Source organism: Oncorhynchus masou, chromosome 20 (assembly GCF_036934945.1).
Source record: "Oncorhynchus masou masou isolate Uvic2021 chromosome 20, UVic_Omas_1.1, whole genome shotgun sequence".
Classification (NCBI taxonomy): Eukaryota; Metazoa; Chordata; class Actinopteri; order Salmoniformes; family Salmonidae; genus Oncorhynchus; species Oncorhynchus masou.
The window spans coordinates 5,039,286-5,061,115 of NC_088231.1; the positions used below are offsets into that span (position 1 = coordinate 5,039,286).

General features: G+C 45.9%; 2 protein-coding genes across 2 annotated transcripts; both read right to left on the reverse strand.

Moving 5' to 3' along the window:
• Window positions 1-1,996: 1,996 nt before the first annotated feature.
• Window positions 1,997-9,521, reverse strand: LOC135506455 (alpha-1-antitrypsin-like protein CM55-MS). The gene is made up of 7 exons (XM_064925839.1): window positions 9,302-9,521; window positions 7,121-7,261; window positions 6,848-7,033; window positions 6,308-6,365; window positions 5,985-6,134; window positions 2,801-2,882; window positions 1,997-2,326 (listed from the first exon to the last, which is right to left on the reverse strand). The coding sequence occupies exons 1-7, from the start codon at window positions 9,487-9,489 to the stop codon at window positions 2,079-2,081; spliced, it is 1,053 nt and encodes a 350-aa protein (XP_064781911.1). The 5' UTR covers window positions 9,490-9,521; the 3' UTR covers window positions 1,997-2,078.
• A 2,393-nt stretch (window positions 9,522-11,914) lies between these two features.
• On the reverse strand, window positions 11,915-14,914 carry LOC135506457 (immunoglobulin superfamily member 10-like). Its single transcript, XM_064925840.1, has 4 exons — window positions 14,901-14,914; window positions 13,033-13,400; window positions 12,257-12,580; window positions 11,915-11,931 (listed from the first exon to the last, which is right to left on the reverse strand). Exons 1-4 carry the CDS (start codon window positions 14,912-14,914, stop codon window positions 11,915-11,917), a joined length of 723 nt encoding a protein of 240 aa, XP_064781912.1.
• Between the last annotated feature and the right edge of the window lie 6,916 nt (window positions 14,915-21,830).

Sequence of the window (21,830 nt, forward strand, 5' to 3'; positions counted from 1 at the left end):
AGTAGTGTTGCAATTCAACAGCTCAGACACGAGAGGTATGTGTCAGGGTCTACAGTCAATCACGGACTACAAAAAGAAAACCAGCCCCGTCACGGACCACAATGTCTTGCTCCCAGACAAACTAAGCAACTTCTTTGCTTGCTTTGAGATACAGTGCCACTGACAATACAGTGCCACTGACACAGCCCGCTACCAAAACCTGCGGGCTCACCTTCCCCGCAGCCAGCATGAGTAAAACATTTAAACGTGTTAACCCTCGCAAGGCTGCCGGCCCAGACGACATCCCTAGCCCCGTCCTCAGAGCATGCGCATACCAGCTGGTGGATGTGTTTACGGACAATTTCAGTCAATCCTTATCCCAGTCTGCTGTTCCCACAGGCTTATAGAGGGCCACCATTGTTCCTGTCCCCAAGAAAGCTAAGGTAACTGAGCTAAATGACTATCGCCCCGTAGCACTCACCTCCATCATCATGAAGTGCTTTGAGAGACTAGTCAAGGATCATATCACCTCCACCCTACATGTCACCCTAGACCGACTCCAATTTGCTTACCACCCCAATAGGTCCATAGACGACACAATCGCAACCACATTTCACACTGCCCTAACCCATCTGGACAAGAGGAATACCAATGTAAGCATGCTGTTCACCGACTACAGTTCAGGATTTAACACCATAGTACCCTCCAAACTCGTCATTAAGCTCGAGACCCTGGGTCTGAACCCCGCCCTTTGCAATTGGATCCTGGACTTACTGACAGGCCGCCTACAGGTGGTGAGGGTCGGAAACAACATCTCCACCCCGCTGATACTCAACACTAGGGCCCCACAAGGGTGCGTTCTCAGCCCTCGCCTGTACTCCCTGTTCACTCATGACTGCGTGGCCATGCACGCCTCCAACTCAATCATTAAGTTTGCAGACAACACTACAGTGGTAGGCTTGATTACAACAACGGCGAGACGGCCTACGGGGAGGACGTGAGGGCACTCGGAGTGTGGTGTCAAAAAAATAACCTCACACTCAACGTCAACAAAACAAAGATGATCGTGGACTTCAGGAAACAGCAGAGGGAGCAGCCCCCTATCCACATCGACGGGACAGTAGTGGAGAAGGTGGAAAGTGTTACGATCCTCGGCATACACATCACGGACAAACTGAAATGGTCCACCCACAAAGTTAGCGTGGTGAAGGGGCGCAACAGCACCTCTTCAACCTCAGGAGGCTGAAGAAATTTGGCTTGTCATCAAAAACACTCAAACTTTTACAGATGCACAGTCAAGAGCATTCTGTCGGGCTGTATCACCGCCTGGTACGGCAACTGCTCCGCCCACAACCGTAAGGATCTCCAGAGGGTAGTGAGGTCTGCACAACGCGTCAATGGGGGCAAACTACCTGCCCTCCATGACACCTACACCACCCGATGTCACAGGAAGGCCAAAAAGATCCTCAAGGACAACAACCACCCGAGCCACTGCCTGTTCACCCCGCTATCATCCAGAAGGCGAGGTCAGTACAGGTGCATCAAAGCATGGACCGAGAGACTGAAACACAGCTTCTATCTCAAGGCCATCAGACTGTTAAACAGCCATCACTAACATTGAGTGGCTGCTGCCAACAACTAGACTCAAATCTCTAGCCACTTTAATATTGAAAAATTGGATGTAATAAATGTATCACGAGGCACTTTAAACAATGCCACTTTATAAAATGTTTACATACCCTACATTACTCATCTCATATGTATATACTGTACTCTATACCATCTACTGCATCTTGCCTATGTCGTTTGGCCATGGCTCATCCATGTATTTTTATGTACATATAATTATCTATTCCTTTACACTTGTTTGTATGAGGTAGTTGTTGTGAAATTGTTAGATTACTTTTTAGATTTTACTGCATGGTCGGAACTAGAAGCACAAGCATTTTGCAACACTCGCATTAACATCTGCTTACCATGTGTATGTGACAAATAAAATTTGATTTGATTTTAATATTATTGCAAATGTCCTTTCCTTTGCAAACATGTGTTTTTCTATATGCATACTATCTCTCACTCCCTCTCGCTTCCTCCTTCTCTCACGGCTCGGTCACTCGGCCCACGAACAGTGGGGCCTTGGCCTGGTCGCTCCACAGTATCATCAGGAAGGGCCTGAAGTCTGAGAAGGAAGAGAAGGAGCGGGAGAAAGAGAGGGAAGTGGCCGCACCAGCCTCCACACCTTGCTCCGTCAGGGAGAGGAAGGCCCGGTGGCGGTCATCCATCAGGAGAAATTTGTTGTCGGGGTAGAGGCCACACAGGTTGGCACTGTCGAACAGCTCCGACAAACCTAAGGGAAGAAAGAGGTGGGGGATTAAGAGGAGGGGGACATGGAGAAGGAGAGTGAAGAGGGCCAGAAGGGAAAAGGTGAAGAATAGAGGGAGATCAAAGAAATGGAGGGACAGAAGTGAGAGAGGAAAATCAAGAAAAGCCAGAGTTATATAAATGATTGGATTAAATGATTGGGCAAAGTGACCTCGGTGGCCTGGGGAGACACCTGATTCATCTGCTCCACCATCTGGCTCACTGCCTTGTCCGTCATCTTCCCCTCCAGCAATTGCAGGTCAGAGAGCTTGGCAGAGGGCGGGAGCAGGATGAACAGGCTACTTTCACCAGAGAGAGGGAACATCGCCACCTATGGGTGACTACAAGGTCAGAACATTATGTAGGTTGTGTGTGTGACTGCCTATAATGCATGCATGTAGATGTGGGTGTGTGTAATCAAAATGGTTACCTGTGCCATCAGTGCTGGGACGTAATTGACGTAATTGCATAGCCAATTTGTATTTGGTACTGTAGAGGACAGGCACCAACACAGTATCACCATTCAGTTTCACAAATGGAAACTTTTTGCATCAAATTTCATCTTCCATTGACCTCAAACAGATATGTTTTTAACCTGAGTGTAGGGGGTAGTATTTTGATGTTTGGATGAAAAACGTACCCAAATGAAACTGCCTATCTCTCAGGCCCAGAAGCTAGAATATGCATATAATTGCCAGATTAGAATAGAAAACACTCCAAAGTTTCCTAAACTGTCAAAATATTGTCTGTGAGTATAACCGAACTGATATTGCAGGCGAAAACCAACTAGGAAGTAAAATCCAACTAGGAAGTGCCTCTTATTTTGAAACCTCCCTGATCCATTGCATGCCTTCCCTCCATTTAAAGGGATATCAACCAGATTCCTTTCTCTATTGCTTCCACATGGTTTGAACAGTCTTTAGACATAGTTTCAGCCTTTTATTCTGAAAAATGAGCGGGAATGATCACATCGCGTCAGTGGATGGCTGGGTGTCCCTAGAGTTTTGAATGCGCCAACAGCTTGGAGCAGAGATTTTCTCTCTCTCTCTCTCTCCTATTGAAAAAGCTACGGTCTGGTTGAAATATTATTGATTATTTATTGTAAAAACAACATGAGGATTGATTATAAAAAACATTTGACATGTTTCTACAAACTTTAAGGATACTTTTTGGGATTTGTCTGCCTCGTCGTTACCGCTCGAGCCTGTGGATTACTGAAAAAGCGCGAACCAAATGGAGGTTTTTGGATATAAAAATTATCTTTATCGAACAAAAGGAACATTTATGGCGTAACTGGGAGTCTCGTGTGTGCAAACATCTGAGGATCATCAAAGGTAAGCGATTCATTTTATTGCTTTTCTGACTTTCGTGACCAATCTACTTTGCTGCTAGCTGTTTGTAATGTTTGTCTGCTGAGAGAGATGTCCTTCGTCAACACTTGGTTTGCTTTCGCTGTAAAGCTTTTTTGAAATCTGACACGCCAGGTGGCTCTTGGAACTCCCCATCCCGGATCCGGGATCGTGACTAAAGCCTCAGGCTCATTAGCATAACGCAACGTTAACGATTTCTGAAAATCGCAAATAAAATGAAAATAATGCGTCTGCTCTCAAGCTTAGCCTTTTCTTAACAACACTGTCATCTCAGATTTTCAAAATATGTTTTTGAACCATAGAAATTGACTAATTTGTGTAAGAGTATGCAAAGCTAGCATAGCATTTCGAGTAGCATTTAGCACGCAACATTTTCACAAAAACCAGATAACCAAATAAATAAAATCATTTACCTTTGAAGAGCTTTGGATGTTTTCAATGAGGAGACTCTCAGTTACATACCAAATGCGCAGTTTTTCCTGAAAGCGTCTGTGTGTAGGAGAAATCGTTCCATTTTCTACATTGCGTCTGGCTACCGAAACGAACCGAAAATTCAGTCACCTACAACGTCAAACTTTTTCCGAATTAACTACATAATATCGACCGAAACATGGCAAACGTTGTTTGGAATCAATCCTCAAGGTGTTTTTTCACATATCTCTTCATTGATATATCGTTCGTGGAAGCTTGCTTTCCTCTCTGAATCCCATGGAAAAATACTGGCAGCTGACTTTTGCGCACCAATTTCGGCGCAGGACACCGGGCGGACACCTGGTAAATGTGGTCTCTTATGGTCAATCTTCCAATGATCTGCCTACAAATACGTCACAATGCTGCAGACACCTTGGGGAAACGACAGAAAGGGTTGACTCACTCCTCTCGCATTCACAGCCATATAAGGAGACAATGGAAAACAGAGCCTCAAAAATCCTGCTCATTTCCTGGATGCCGTCTCATCTTGGTTTTGCCTGAAGCTCACGTTCTAGGGCACGCACAGAAAATATCTTGGTAGTTCTGGACACGTCAGAGTGTTTTCTTTCGGAAGCTATCAATTATATGCATAGTCGAGCATCTTTTTGTGACAAAATATCTTGTTTAAAACGGGAACGTTTTTCATCCAAAAATGAAATAGCGCCCCCCATAGCATCAAGAGGTTAACAACAAGCTAAGCTGTGTTTTTCTATATTTCACTTGTGATTTCATGAAAATTGAATCTTTTTAGTAATTTATATTGAATTTGGCGCTCTGCAATTTAACGGATGTTGACGAAAATGATCCCGCTAACGGGATGGGTGCACCAAGAAGTTAATCCACCACCTCCATATCCGCTAAGATAAACTTCATCCTATCAGATAGATAGAGCATCGGTGCTTACCAAGAGCTTACTTTGAGCACACACACACACACACACACACACACACACACACACTGTAATGCTCCGGGTGTCAATGCTGTGCTCTTTAATTGCACCAACACACCACAGGGTGCTCACAATAATAACGGCCCCAAAACACAGAGAATGAAAAATGACTACTGAAAAATGCACGACCAGGAACTAACACGCTCCTCTACAACAGAGCCGAAGGTTACAATGAATAATCCCGCACAACAAACAGGCGGGCCGGCTGTCTAAAGAAGCCCAACTAATCATTACAAACTGGTGCTACCAATAAACATACAAGGGGGGGGGAGGAAAGACAATCAGTGGCAGCGAATAGGCCGGTGACGATGACCGCCGAGCGCCACCCGACCAGGAAGGGAATCCACCCTCGGTCGGACTCGTGACAGTACCCCCCCCCGACGCGCGGCTCCCACAGCGCGCCGAGACCGGCCCCGAGGTCGCCCCGGAGGACAAGGTGCAGGGCGATCCGGATGGAGGCGATGGAAATCCCTCAACATGGATGGATCCAAGATGTACCCTACCGGTACCCAGCACCTCTCCTCCGGACCGTACCCCTCCCAGTCCACGAGGTACTGCAGGCCCCTCACCCGGCGTCTTGAGTCCAGAATGGCCCGGATCGTATACGCCGGGGACCCCTCGATGTCCAGAGGGGGGGAGGGACCTCCGGCACCTCACTGTCCTGCAGGGGACCAGCTACCACTGGCCTGAGGAGAGACACATGAAACGAGGGGTTAATACGATAATAGCAAGGGAGTTGTAATCGATAACACACCTCATTTATTCTCCTCAGGACTTTAAAGGGCCCTACACACTGCGGACCCAGCTTCCGGCAAAGGCAGGCGGAAGGGTAGGTTTCGGATCGAGAGCCAGACCCTGTCCCCCGGTACAAACACGGGGGCCTCACTGCGGTGGCGGTCAGCACTCCTCTTCTGCCGTCCACTCTCTTGTTGTAGAGATTCCTGGACGGCCCTCCAGGTCTCCTTGGGGCGCTGTACCCATTCCTCCACCACAGGAGCCTCGGTCTGGCGCGGATGCCATGGTGCCAGGACCGGCTGGTACCCCAACACACACACTGAAAAGGGGACACGTTAGTAGAGGAGTGGCGTAGTGAGTTCTGGGCCTTTTCTGCCCAGGGAATGTATCGTGCCCACTCCCCTGGCCGATCCTGGCAATACGACCGCAGAAACCTACCCACCTCCTGGTTCACTCTCTCCACCTGCCCATTACTCTCGGGGTGATAACCGTAGGTCAGGCTGACAGAGACCCCCAAACATTCCATGAAGGCCCTCCAGACCCGGGACGTGAATTGGGGGCCCCGATCAGAAACGATGTCCTCCGGCACCCCGTAGTGCCGAAAGACATGGGTGAATAATGCCTCCGCATTCTGTAGGGCTGTAGGGATACCGGGCAACGGGAGGAGACGGCAGGACTTAGAGAACCGATCCACAATCACTAGAACCGTGGTGTTCCCCTGAGACGGCGGAAGATCGGTCAGGAAATCTATGGATATATATGACCATGGCCGTTGTGGAACGGGGAGGGGTTGTAACTTCCCTAGGAAGGTGCCTAGGAGCCTTACTCTGGGCGCACACCGAACAGGAGGAAACATAACCCTTAACGTCCTTTGCCAAAGTAAGCCACCAATACCTTCCCCGGAGGCTCCCCACTGTCCTCGTCACTCCAGGGTGGGGAGGGTAGGACGTGAGCCCACCGAATCAGTTTGTCCTGAACTTACGCCCCTTCCGGACACTGAGGAGGCGCGGGTTCCACCCGTAACGCCCGCTCGATGTCCAAGTCCACCTCCCATACCACTGGTGCTACCAGTTTAGAGGCGGGAAGGATGGGAGCAGGTTCGGTGGACCCCTCCTCCGTGTCGTAAAGACGGGACAGTGCGTCAGCCTTTACGTTCTGGGAGCTCGGTCTATACGACAATGTAAACCGGAACCGGGTAAAGAACATGGCCCACCTTGATTGACGTGGATTAAGTCTCCTAGCTGCCCGAATATACTCCAGATTCTGGTGGTCGGTCCAGATGAGAAAGGGTTGCTTAGCCCCCTTAAGCCAGTGTCTCCACACCTTCAGAGCCCTAACCACCACTAGCAACTCCCGGTCCCCCACATCATAGTTACGCTCCGCTGGGCTGAGCTTCCTTGAGAAAAAAGCGCAGGGGCGGAGTTTTAGTGGCGTACCCGAGCGCTGTGATAGCACGGCACCCACCCCAGCCTCGGACGCGTCCACCTCCACTATCAATGCTAGAGAGGGGTCCGGATGCGCCAAAATGTTGAAAGCTCCGTCCGCCTCTGCTGACCACTGCAACCGCACCGGGCCCCCCTTCAGCAGTGAGGTAATGGGAGCCGCTATCTGGCCAAAACCCCAAAACCGCTGCACCTCTTTTACCATGGTCGGAGTCGGCCAATTACGCACGGCCCTAATGCGGTCGCCCTCCATCACCACCCCCGAGGTGGAAGTGCGATAACCCAGAAAGGAGACGGCTCGTTTAGAGAACACGCATTTCTCAGCCTTTAAGTATAGGTCATGCTCCAGCAGTCTACCAAGCACGTTACGTACCAGAGACACATGCGCGGTGTGAGTGGCAGAGTAGATCAGAATGTCATTGATATAAACCACCACTCCCTGTCCGCACAGGTCCCTGAGAATCTCGTCTACGAAGGATTGGAAGACGGCTGGAGCATTCTTTAACCCATACGGCATGACGAGGTACTCATAGTGGCCTGATGTGGCACTAAATGCGGTTTTCCACTCGTGTCCCTTCCGAATATGCACAAGACTATACGTGCTCCTGAGATCCAGTTTTGTGAAGAACTGCGCTCCGTGAAATGACATTCAAGGAGGGGGGGAAAGACAATCAGTGGCAGCTAATAGGCCGGTGACGACGACCGCCGAGCGCCACCCGACCGGGAAGGGAATCCACCCTCGGTCGGACTCGTGACACACACACACACGATACTGACCCTTGAAATACACAGTATTGAGGAGAGGCTCCCCATGAGTCAATCATTAAAACCTGTTGTGACTCTAGGGGCAGTATTTTCATTTTTGGAAAAAAAACGTTCCCATTCTAAACGGGATATTTTGTCAGGACAAGATGCTAGAATATGCATATAATTGACAGCTTTGGATAGAAAACACTCTAACATTTAAAAACTGTAAAGATATTGTCTGTGAGTATAACAGAACTGATGTTGCAGGCGAAAGCCTGAGAACAATCCAATCCGGAAGTGCCCCATATTTTGAAAGCGCTGCGTTCCAATGAGTCCCTATTGAGCTGTAAATGCCCTATCAACCAGCTTACGCTTTCTACATATTCCCCAATGTATCTACAGCATTGTGACGTAGGTTTACACATTTATGTTGAAGAATAGCCGTAGAATAGCCATAGGCCGCTACATTGCGTAAGTGGTCACATGATGGCTCCCAGGGTGACTCTAGCGTAAATTACAGGTAGCCATTACTCCAATCGGTCCTACTGAAAAACTACGGATATATTATCGATGGATATATTATCGAATAGATATTAGAAAAACACCTTGAGGATTGATTATAAACAACGTTTGCCATGTTGCTGTCGATATTATGGAGCTAATTTGGAATATTTTTCGCTGTTTTCGTGACTGCAATTTCCGGTCGTGAAGAACAAACGGAGCTATTTCGCCTACAAAAATAATATTTTGGGAAAAAATGAACTTTGGCTATCTACCTGGGAGTCTCGTGAGTGAAAACATCCGAAGTTCATCAAAGGTAAACGATTTAATTTGATTTATTTTCTGATTTTCGTGACAAGGTTGCCTGCTGCTAGCAAGGCATAATGCTATGCTAGTCTATGATAAACTTACACAAATGCTTGTCTAGCTTTGGCTGTAAAGCATATTTTGAAAATCTGAGATGACAGGGTGATTAACAAAAGGCTAAGCTGTGTTCCAATATATTTCACTTGTGATTTTCATGAATAGGAAGATTTTCTAGGAAGATTTATGTCCGTTGAGTTATGCTAATTAGTGTCAGGCGATGATTACGCTCCCGGACCCGGGATGGGGAGTCACAAGAATTAACACAGTAAGAGTTAATATCAAGAATGTTGCTTTATTTAAAATATTTAAAAAAAGAGAGATCTAGAGTATGAGTGCACTTGGACAACCCCTCCCCATGTTCCCTTTTAAAGAAACCTCACCCTCTCTTACCTAGTAACAGGTGGGTTAACACCACGCTGATACTGATTGGAGAGAAGAGCAGGTTTTTCATGGGCTGTGATTGGCTGAGGTAGGCATAAAGGTTCATGGAGAACTCATTGAGGGATTCTTCTAGTATGGCCTCCCACGACCTGCTGGTCTCGTCTTGACACGATTCCCAGGGGGTCATGAACCCAACGCAGGAGTAAGGAAGAATGGAGGGCACGGCTAAAAGGAATAGCGAACTACTATGATAATTTCAACAAATCAAGAGCGTAACAGTGTCTTGAGCATTGCAGGTGAGAGTCTAACATTTGGGCATTATGGCTATTCGGAACCAATTGATGTTACATTTGTTAATTACACCAATATAACAAACATGTGTGTGTGTATATACAGTTGAAGTTGGAACTTTACATACACTTAGATTGTAGTCATTAAAACTCGTTTTTCAACCACTCCACAAATTTTTTGTTAACAAACTATAGTTTTGGCAAGTCGGTTATGGCATCTACTTTGTGCATGACACAATTAATTTTTCCAACAATTGTTTACAGACAGATTATTTCACTTATAATTCACTGCATCACAATTCCAGTGGGTCAGAGGTTTACATACACTAAGTTGACTGTGCCTTTAAACAGCTTGGAAAATTCCAGAAAATTATGTCATGGCTTTAGAAGCTTCTGATAGGAAATTTACATAATTTGAGTCAATTGGAGGTGTACCTGTGGATATATTTCAAGGCCTACCTTCAAACGCAGTTCCTCTTTGCTTGACATCATGGGAAATTCAAAAGAAATCAGCAACAACAAAACAATTGTAGACCTCGACTAGTCTGGTTCATCCTTGGGAGCAATTTCCAAACGCCTGAAGGTACCACGTTCATCAGTACAAACAATAGTATGCAATTACAACACCATGGGACCACGCAGCCGTCATACCGCTCAGGAAGGAGACATGTTATGTGTCCTAGAGATGAACGTACTTTGAGAAAAGTGAGTAAAGTGCAAATCAATCCCAGAACTCAGAACTACAATCCCAGAACTACAGCAAAGTACCTGGTACAAAAGTATCTATATCCACAGTAAAACGAGTCCGATGTCGACATAATCTGAAAGGCCACTCAGCAAGGAAGAATCCACTGCCCCAAAACCGCCATAAAAATGACAGACTACGGTTTGCAACTGCACATGGGGACAAATATCATCCTTTTTGGAGAAATGTACTCTGGTCTGATGACACAAAAGTAGAACTGTTTAGCCATAATGACCATCATTATGTTTGGAGGAAAAAGGGGGAGGCTTGCCAGCCAACGAACACCATCCCAACCGTGAAGAACGGGGGTGGCAGCATCATGTTTTGGGGGTGCTTTGCTGCAGGAGGGACTGGCGCACTTCACAAAATAGATGGCATTATAAGAGAGGAAAATTATGTGGATATATTGAAGCAACATCTCAAGACATCAGTCAGGAAATTAATGGGCAAATGGGTCTTCCAAATGGACAATGACCCCAAGCATACTTCCAAAGTTGTGGCAAAATGGCTTAAGAACAACAAATTCAAGGTATTAGAGTGGCCATCACAAAACCCTGACCTCAATCCTTTAGAAAATGTGTGAGCAGAACTGACAAAGCGTGTGCAAGCAAGGAGGCCTACAAACCTGACTCAGTTAAACCAGCTCTGTCAGGAGGAATGGGCCAAAATTCACCCAACTTATTGTGGGGAGCTTGTGGAAGGCTCCCTGAAACATTTGACCCAAGTTAAACAATGTAAAGGCAATGCTACCAAATATGTAACGGCCGTCGTCGGTGGAAGAAGGTGAGGACCAATGCGCAGCGTGGTACGTGTTCATCTTATTTAATGAAAACTGAACACTGAATAACAAAACAACAATGCCCACTCTAGCCCGGCCGATACGAGGTGCTGCAATGTACCCACCGGGGTATGCACGCGTACCGGGTACACCGTGCTTCTCATGGCATAACACGGTGCCTGCCCGGTCCCTCTCTCTCCACGGTAAGCATGGGGAGTTGGCTCAGGTCTCCTACCTGACTTAGCCACACTCCCCGTGTGCCTCCCCCAATACATTTTTGGGGCTGTCTTTTGGGCATCCAACCGTGCTGCCGTGCTGCCTCCTCATACCATCGCCTCTCGGCTTTCGCTGCCTCCAGCTCAGCCTTGGGGCGGCGATATTCTCCAGCCTGTGCCCAGGGTCCCTTGCCGCCCAGAATCTCCTCCCATGTCCAGGAGTCCTGCGATCGCTGCTGCTGCTGCCTGTTACCACGCTGCTTGGTCCCTTGGTGGTGGGTGTTTCTGTAATGATCGTCGTTGGAATGAGGTGAGGACCAATGCGCAACGTGGTGCGTGTTCGTCTTATTTAATGAAAACTGAACACTGAATAACAAAACAACAACGAAAACAACCGAAACAGTTCTATCCGGTGCAGACACACAAAGACGGAAAACAAACACCCACGAAACACAGGTAGAAAAAGGCTACCTAAGTATGATTCTCAATCAGAGACCAGTAACGACACCTGCCTCTGATTGAGAACCATACCAGGCCAAACTTAAAAACCAACATAGAAAAACAAACAGACTGCCCACCCCAACTCATGCCCCGACCATACCTAAACAAAGACAAATAAAGGAACTCAGGTCAGAACGTGACAAAATACTAATTGAGTGTATGTAAACTTCCTACCCACTCGGAATGTGATGAAATAAATAAAAGCTGAAATTAATCATTCTCTCTACTATTATTCTGACATTTCACATTCCTAAAATAAAGTGATGATCCTAACTGACCTAAGACAGGGAATTCTTACTAGGCTTAAATGTCAGGAATTGTGAAAAACTGAGTTTATATGTATTTAGCTAAGGTGTATGTAAACTTCCTACTTCAACTGTATAGGCAAAAGTTTTAGCGCGTAATAGAAGGTTAGCTAAATGTACCTTCCACAATTAGCTCAATTGTATTCAAGTTGCTGCGGTCTCTGCCCTCCTCAGCTGTCTCACAGTAGTACATGCCAGCATCCTCCATTTTGACCCCATAAAGTGTTATTGTCACATCTTTTTCAAAGGGGCCAAAAAGCCATTCTAGTCTGTCACCATCCTCCATTTCTCCAGTCTCTGCGGGATTCAACTGCTTCCGGGTGCCGTTCCTCATCACTTTATCATATCTGTACCAATGGACTTGGTCTTTGCTGGATGGTGGGCGTTCACAAGGTAAATTCACAGTGGACCCTTCGCTTACCTTGAGAATGTAGCTGCTGGACACTGGAGGGATAGACACCAAGATGAAAGACAGCACAACAGTAGAGTTGATTTCTGGAGCCAACCTCAAAATGCATGTAATGTTTGCTGACCTGTAGTTCGCTAAACTGCAACAAAAAATGGCCCCATATTTCACCAGTTTTAACAATTACAATCTATGAACAGAGTGAAATTCTGGGGCTGTATGTTTAAATCTACTAAATGCCTTACTCATTGTGATCTAAACCCTCTGCTCAAGTTGTCGTCCTGTTTCTCTCCTCAACATGGACTCAAAGATTCATTCCTAAGTATAAAAATGTAGACACACTTTACGCGGTGATTGAGTTTTAACTTGTACATTTTTTTTAAAAGTCGTGTGTAGAAACCACAAGCTGAGAGTGTCTATTTCAAGAAAGGCCTACATCACGTCACAGGCAGTTGTGATGAAAATAGGAGGTGGCAGTATGTGTCCTCACCATCAACCTGGATTATGTGCACTTTTTGCCACTCCATATCAATCTGCTTGATCACACATTCATATTCCCCCTCGTTGGCTACACTGACAGGAGAGATTTCCAGAAAGAAGCCATCCGGGGAGAGCTTGAGTTGCTCTGAGGATTCTGGGTAGTCTGGAACCAGGGAGTCATTGTATTTCCAGGCGATCTTAGCCCCTGCAAAGCTTTGTTGTTTTTGGCCAGGGAGACATGGGATGACCAGGGTGGAGCCAGGTACACCATGCAGGACCCCAACGGAGGAAGAGAAAAGCTGGATCGAGAGACAGAGATGGACAACCAAACAAGAAGGTGAAGGTTGTAAGGTACATGAGGTGACATTATCATTTGTCCTAAAAAACAGAGATTAATATTACAATTCCAGATTTCAAAACCAGATTTACACCTCCACTCCTGGGACCGAATTCAAAAAGTGTCTTAGAGTAGAACTGCTGATCTAGCGACAGGTCTGCCCTGTCTATATTATCATATACATTATGATCTAAAAGCTAAAGCCGAACAGCAATCCTACTCTTTGTAGATGCAACGGACCCAGGACTAAAAAAGCATTTAACAGATATTCTCCATTTAGCATGCTTTTCAGACCAAGAGTGTGTTTAATCATTCTCCAGGAAACTGGCTCTTTGTGTTTACCTCAGGAAGTTTATTACTTATATAATTTGCTAGACGTTAGTTAGCGGAGCAGTGCAACTAAACAATGTAGACATAACAGTGCTAAAGTAGCTATTTAAAGTTGCTTTTTAATGTTTCCAGTTTATCTCAGAGCTTCAGATAATAAAACTTTTTTTGTGTTTATTAGTTTGCAACGTTATTTGTTTGTTATTTCTACCACTTTTATTTTTTATTATTTATTTTATTTTATCCATTTTTTTCTCCCCAATTGTTACAGTCTTGTCTGCAAGAGGCGATGGTCGAGAGTCACGCGTCCTCCAAAACACAACCCAACCAAGCCGCACTGCTAATAGACACAACCCGGAAGCCAGCCTCACCAATGTGTCGGAGGAAACACAGAAAACCTGGCGACTTGCTCAGCGTGCGCTAAGCCCGCCACAGGAGTTGCTAGTGTGTAACCCTCCCTCACGGCCAAATCCTCCCTAACCCGGATGACGCTAGGCCAATTGTGTGGCGCCCCTTGGGCCTACCAATCGGCTGAGACAGAGCCTGGGCTTGAACCCAGAATCTCTGGTGGCACAGCTAGCACTGCCTTAGACCACTGCGCCACCCAGGAGGCCCTGAAATGCAGCATTTTCAGTCGTCATGCTGTGTCAAATGTCTAATTAAGATTCCATATTTTCCTCATCCTCCTGCTCTCCCTTCATATCTCTCTCTCCCTCTCCCTCTCGATCTCGCTTTTGCTTGCTCTCTTTCTCCTCTGTGCTCTCCCTTGCCCTCTAACTCTCTCGCTATGCCTCCTTCTCTTTCACACTCTCATCCCCTCCTTCCCTTTCTCTCTATATGTCCCTAGCTCTTTTCTCCTCCTCTCTCCCTCAGTGTGCTGCAGCCTGATATGGGGAAAAAGTCCAAGTTCAAAACCACAATGAAGAAGAAAATTCTCAATACCGAGTTTAATGAGGTACTTCCACCCACTCCGAGCAAAGTGGAAATCACAAATGTTAGAAGCATTTTTTAAACACAAATACACTACAAGTTTGTCGGGAAATCTTCAGCAACAAAATGGTGATCAAATGTAGATCCTACATCTGTACCTGGCAACCCATTTCTCTGACTCACATTTGGCAACCAGATGAGCAAGATATATAATATATCATATTAATGTTGTTTGTTGAAGTTGAATTCTATGCCCTTGGAAGTGATGGAGAGCTATAGCTTACCCATTCTCATGCATTTGTGTTAGAATATTTTCCCATGCATTTAAATCCATAATTTGATTCCAGTACCATCATTTGAATACATTTTCCATCTCCTTCAATACTGCCTTACATCTACCTACCATACCATCAACGTGAATTTAAGTCAATTCAATGTTAAACATAATCTGAATAAAATTCCGCTAAGTGTGAGTACATGAATACCTTTCTCTCTTTCTACCTCTGTTCATTACAGGAGTTTGTGTATGAAGTTCCGCACGACCAACTGGTGAGGAAAACCCTGGAGATCTCCGTATGGGACTACGATCTGGGGATGAGCAACGACTTCATAGGTAAGAGACAGGGGGGGATGGAAAGGAGAGATGGAGAAAAAGCTACAGAAAATAATGGAGAATTTGTGGGTGCGAGGAGGAAAGCAAGCAAGAGTGTGATGAAATATAGGTAAAAGAGAGGGAAAATGATGTCATAGATAAACTAGAATTTAGGTGGGATGTCATAGGTAAGGAGGAAAGTCAAGGAGGCGATGACGCCATAGGTGAGCAATGTCATAGGTAAAAGAGAGGGAGGGAGCGATGACGTCATAGGTAAAAGAGGGAGGGAGCGAAGACGTCATAGGTAAAAGAGAGGGAGGGAGCGATGACGTCATAGGTAAAAAGAGGGAGGGAGGGAGCGAAGACGTCATAGGTAAAGAGAGGGAGGGAGCGATGACGTCATAGGTAAAAGAGAGGAGGGAGCGAAGGAGAGGGAGGGAGCAAAGACGTCATAGGTAAAAAGAGGGAGGGAGCGATGACGTCATAGGTAAAAGAGAGGGAGGGAGCGATGACGTCATAGGTCATAGGTAAAAGAGAGGGAGGGAGCGAAGACGTCATAGGTAAAAGAGAGGGAGGGAGCGAAGACGTCATAGGTAAAAGAGAGGGAGGGAGCGAGACGTCATAGGTAAAGAGAGGGGGGAGCGTCATAGGTGACGATGTCATAGGTAAACTAGAAGGAGGGAGCGATGACGTCATAGGTAAAACGTCATATTTAAACTAGATGGAGGGGGACGTCATAGGTAAAAGAGAGGGAGGGAGCGATGACGTCATAGGTAAACTAGAGGGAGGGAGTGAAAGGAGGAGAATAAATAGTGAAAGGATGGAAGAACTGAAAAGGGGGATGAAATGAAAATTAGCAGAAAAGAGGGAAAGGACTGCGGGGTGAAGAAGCAAGAGCATTGGGAAATGAAAACGAGAGCGACAGAAAGTTGTCCTCAATCCCTCAATGGGGTGACACGTCAGATTCACACTGCTTTGTGAGGCACTATACAGCTCTGACATGGCCCGACGTGTAACGTATATCACAGGGAGTACCAGTTGGGAGGCAGCTGGGGCAGAATGTATTGTCTCACAGGGAGCTGGAAGGCCTTGTGATCAATGTGTTTTACTCCTATCTGGAGGTTCCCTGTAGCAGGCTGAGTCTCTCTCTCTTTCTGACTGTCTCCCTAGTGCCCTCGCTCTCTCTCCCTTCCTCTCTCTCTCTCTTTCTCCAACTCACCCTTTCTATTTAGCTCACTCTCTCTTTCACACAGACACTCTCTCTCTCTCTCTCTCTCTCTCTCCCTACATCTCTCTTTCTCTCTCTCAAGCTGGGGACATAACTTTTGAGTTATTACCCGCACCAGAAGAGAAGGGGAAAAAGGCCATCACTCTAACACACTGCTCTGGCTAACCTCTCCCATGACTGTTATCGTTATGGTGTAATGGTCAACATACACGATGGCCTAGATCTGTTAGCACTGTGGAAAATGACTGTGATACTGGGAGAGACAGAGTGAGACGGGAGGAAGATGGGGAAGAGAAAGGGGGGAGTGACCGAGAGGAAAAAAGATGGATAGAGCAGAGGGAGAAGCAAATGTGCTATCAAATACTCTCTGTAAAGGCCAGGAAGACTGATGGAGGAAGAAGATGAGAAGCCAGGGACAGAAAAATGAAAAAGAAAGAGTAATTATGGAAGGCAGAGAGAGAGGAGGAGAGACGGAGAGAGAGTATCAGTGTCCCCCCTGATTTGTAAGAGCAATTGATGGGTGGACTGGACCTCTCATTTTGCACAAAGACAGAGGTGTGGAGGAAGGAGGAGAAGGGGAGGAATAGAAGAGGAGGAAAAGAGAAAGGGAGTGGAACGGCCCTCGACAGGTCCTCCCTCATCCATCACGCCGGGTCACACAATCGCCCGCCATTTGTCACCCACACCCCTCCGGGCTCATGAAGTATGGTATTGAAGGTCATTAGGGGGGCCTAGACAAACTGGGCAAACAGGTCAGGTGTGTGTACCACTGTGTGTGTGTCTGTGTTCGTTGGTGGCAAGAATGAGAAGGGGTCATGAGGAAGGTACGTGAGATGCCTAACCACTTGGGCTCGAGGTGTGTTTGCGCACATACAATTACACACATCCTGCTGGGCACACGCTGGTTGAATCAACGTCGTTTCCACATTATTTCAATTGAAGCAACCTGTAATAGATGTTGAATTAACGTCTTTTCCCAGTGGGATCTGTGTGTGTTTGTGTTACTGTACCTGTGAGGACTGTGTGTTGATGTGTGTATGTCTGGTTCCGAGGGAGTGTGAGTTATGTAAGAGAACAGTATGAACCTGCCCCATACCTCTCACTGTATCTGAGTTTAATACCAAGGCTTAGTGGGGCCACACATGAGCTATTGAGCGTGTTTGAGGCGTTGTGAAAGCCGGCGTCTGTTAAATACTGTGTTAAAAACTTCACACTCCATCAACTATGCAATCACAGCCAGGAAAACCTCTATCTGTCTGATGACCCCCCCCCCCCCAGTGATGACTGTCTTTCTCTCTCTCCATTTTCTTGCTGTTCTCTCTCCCTGTGTGTCTCCCGTGTCTCTCTGTGTGATTCTCTTTGGGTCTGTCTGAATGTCTGCCTGTCGCTAGGTTGTTCATGTAAAATATATGTTTTTCTTGATGACTCACCTACCTGACTTAAGGTTAAAGATTTCCTTTCTCTTCTCGCCTTCTTCCTCTCCCTCTGTTTCTCTTTTTATCTCTCTCTCTCTCTCTGTCTGTCTGTCTCTCTCTCCCTTCTACCTTCTCCCTCCCTCTCTCACAGGCGGAGTTGAACTGGGCATAAATGCCAAGGGAGTGAGGCTGAAACATTGGTTTGAGTGTCTCAAACACATCGGCAAGAAAGTTGAGTACTGGCACACGCTCACTCAGCAAGGAGCCCCTCCGGAGGCCCCCCCCGCAGTGACGGACATACACACACACTTTATCGCAATTATTAAATGATAATCAATGAACGGTGAAGAAAGAAAGAAATAAAGTAATAAGTGATAAAACATGCAATAATGATACGGATAATGATGATATAATAATAATATTAATTGTAATACAAAATCATAATAGTAGGTAATTATACCAATGTAGCTTTTTTTCTAAGTAAGCACATTTATGAATATGTCCCTCATTGAAATGTTTCATGTGAAGGTGCGAACAAATTTGACCTTAGCCCTCAATATTGTGAAGTCACTTGCATTTCAGTCATTCAGATGTACACATTAATAGTGTAGAATCTCTTACCTGCACTGTAACTACAATACTGGAACAGTCTTAAGCACCTTTGGGCCCATTGCCCAACAAGGTCTCGTTACGAACGTTGTCGTCACCAGGTTGTTTCTACTCGGGATGCAGTTGAAAAAGGTGCCGAATGTCCGGTTGAGATGACCGGCGTCTAGCAACGCTAATGCTAACTGCTATAACAGTTCTAGGAAGTATGGGAAACTGCATACTTGGTGTGTCTCTGAAAGTGGCTGCGGCGAATAAAGTGGGTGGATCAACATGGGTGTAACATCAGCTCTGTTATTGGTTAGACGGTTTTGACTGAGTGGTGTTGTTTTTAGTTTCTTACCATGCAACTACCATACCGCAAGTGTTTGGACTTCAGTTTTGAAGCCAGAAGATGAGCGCAAATGGTATTTCACTGCTACAAATAATTAGATGTTTTCAGTGAATAAACAACTTTGAATTTTTTATTAAAAGTACTAATGATGTGACTGTCACCCTGATGCTGGCGACACTAGGTAGCTACTTCACACGCCGTTGAGGGACAAAAGTGCTGAGGAAGCGGAAGCGACAGACCCGGTATTGTTGCCGTTCATGCCCTCCCTATTGAGTAGGTTGTATCAAGGTGACATCTAGATAGTTATCAATATTAGTTATTTATTGTGTAGGCAGCTATCCCACTTGTAATAAAATAATGGGAGGGCAAAAAATTGCCACTTTAGCTACAGCTACTGCTCGCTACTGCTACTGTGCTGCCCAGTGGGAAGCACCTCAGGTTGGCAGACACCTCGATACAACAACAACGGCACATTAGTCATTCGCACTGGCTTACACACTCCTCGTGCAGCCCAGTCAGCCACGCAAAACGGTCTTTAGCACCAACAAATCTGCCCAATTTAATGATTTGCTTTCCATATACCCACTTGTGTTGATCAACCCACTTTCGCCACGTCCACTTTCAGACACACTCCACATGTGCTGTTACCCATGACTCAGTTCGAGCATTAACTAACGCTAACAATACCAACAGCGCTAACAATGCTAACAGTAGTAACAATGGTACCAGTACCAACAGCGCTAACAGTACTAACAGCCCTAATAGTGCTAACAGTACAAACAATGGTACCAGTACCAACAGCGCTAACAGTACTAACAGCCCTAATAGTGCTAACAGTACTAACAATGGTACCAGTACCAACAGCGTTAACAGTACTAACAGCCCTAATAGTGCTAACAGTACTAACAATGGTACCAGTGCCAACAGCGCTAACAGTACTAACATCCCTAATAGTGCTAACAGCGCTAATTTAGCGTAATAGGTGTGAAAACAGTATTCACCAAAGTGCGTTAACAGCGTTAGCATGTGTTTACCCTCCTCTGCGTCCCTGATTTACTATACAAACTACCCAAATGACGAGGACAGGTTGGGTAAGTCACCTGCTATAGATTTTTATTATGGTGGTTGTCGCTCTGATGCAAACTGACACACCATGACGTTAAAGCACAAAAGGATCCATCTGACGGTCTGTCTCTGTGTACTTGTCCGATGTCTGTCGGTGATGACAGTGGGTGTCTGTATCTCCCCTTATCCTCCTGTGTGTATGTGTCTTTGTGTGTGAGCGAGTGTTCGTGTGTGCATCCATTTTGCATACAAATATGTGTGTGCACGTGTGTTTTTGTTTGTTTGTCTGTAAGCGTGTCTCCAAATGTCTCCATCCATGAACCCCAAAGCATGGAGCTGTGAAGAAAGACTGAAAAAAAGAGACAAGACTCACTCCTACAGTACGACACTCACTCCTATGTCTCCCTGGTCTAACAAACTGATGTCCTGTCACATGTACAACAGTATGGCTAGCAGTCCAGTGAGTCACTTTTCCTTGGTGACAGTCACACAAGATAACCATCCCTCTGGATTATTTTCTAAACCCTGCTCTGTGACCTTTGACCTTTGACTTTGAGTGACTTGAAAGCTACACAGAGAGATTTCTGCGGCACAGTCTCAAACAAACTATAGCCCCTACTCTAAAGAGGGGTTATCAGGGGTTATCAAATACCAACTACTGGGTGTGCAGGCTTTTGCTCCAGCTCCAGCCTAATGCAGTCTGGATGACAATAAGTATCATCGGGCATGTTTGTGCTGGAACAAAGGCATGCACATCCCAGTAGCTCTCGAGGATGTAGAGTTTCCTCCTTCTTTTCGGGGTGCCCTTACACTAAGATTTTATTATAAATGCCAGAATGTTTTTAATTTAATTTAATTTCATTCCATTATGGAGATGAAAAAAACTATTTGTGTGAGAAATATGGCAAAAACTTCAATTGTAGCAAAAGGAATATGTTAATTTGAGATTTGATCAATTTACTCATCTATTCATGTCTAAGTCGAGCATATCAACCATTGTCTAGGTCTAGGAGTTAGGGTTTGTTTAGGGAACTTTGAGAGAGAGACTACCCAGGCTGTTTTTATGACAGAGAACTGCCCATAGAGCTTAAAAGACTACCATGGGTTGCCAGACTTACAGGGATGGACAGCAGAGATTTCCCTGGAGGAAAGAGAGTTTGGCTGTGATGAATTATACTCAGCATGGCAACAATCCATCCCTGAAGCTCTACCACTGGACTGTGTGGACAATCATGGACTGTTCTGCATGCAGGATCAAAGGATACTGACAAGACGTGTGTGTGTGTGTGTGCATGCTTGCAAGCGTGTGTGCATTGTGTACATTTCTCTGTGTGTGTGTGTGTTCATGCATTGAATCTAAACACACTCATGGACACCTCACTCCCCCACCATCCCGCTCAACAACAAAAAACACTGGCATAAAGTAGACAGTGACTTCTCACCATGGATTCCTTTACCAGAGAAAGACCTCGAGGGGTTAACCACATTAAGTACAGAGGCCCAAACCTGTGGCCCCTGGCTACAGTTTGGACACCTTATAGTTCCAACGCTGGCCCACTAAAGCACACTATTACCCTTTTCACACTACTGAGACAAACATAGCCAAGTCAAGCCAAGCTGTATCACACTGGCCTGGTTACTCATCTACTGTAGTTGCTGTAATGAAAAAAGGACAATGTGAAAATAAAATATCCTGGCCAGCACAGTATGGTTTGGGTCGGCACTGCAGTGTGAATTAGACATCTCAGTCAGTCAACAGTCTCCTGGACTTTTTCTTACTTTCTAATCGTTGTCTGGGATCTCTGTGTTCGTTATTCTGTACTTGGACAAAGGTTTGAATGAAGGCGTCATCGTGGATAGCAAAAAAACAACGACGATTCAGCATGGCTAGGGGTCAAATATAGAGGGACTGTGACATGGATCATGGATCGTCAAAGCTAGGGACTGAACTCTGAAACGACGAGGGAGAAGTTG

Excerpts from the sequence above, each read along its gene's own strand:
- LOC135506455 (XM_064925839.1), bottom strand. The coding sequence starts at position 9,489 with ATGACCCCCTGGGAATCGTGTCAAGACGAGACCAGCAGGTCGTGGGAG. Across the intron at positions 7,262-9,301 it reads CTGTTACTAGGTAAGAGAGG|GAAGCTCAGCCCAGCGGAGC; the intron begins GTGAGGTTTCTT and ends TTTTTTCTCAAG. Across the intron at positions 6,366-6,847 it reads CCTCAGTGTCCGGAAGGGGC|CCTGACCTACGGTTATCACC; the intron begins GTAAGTTCAGGA and ends GGTCTCTGTCAG.
- LOC135506457 (XM_064925840.1), bottom strand. Across the intron at positions 12,581-13,032 it reads GCACATAATCCAGGTTGATG|TGTCCAGCAGCTACATTCTC; the intron begins GTGAGGACACAT and ends CTATCCCTCCAG.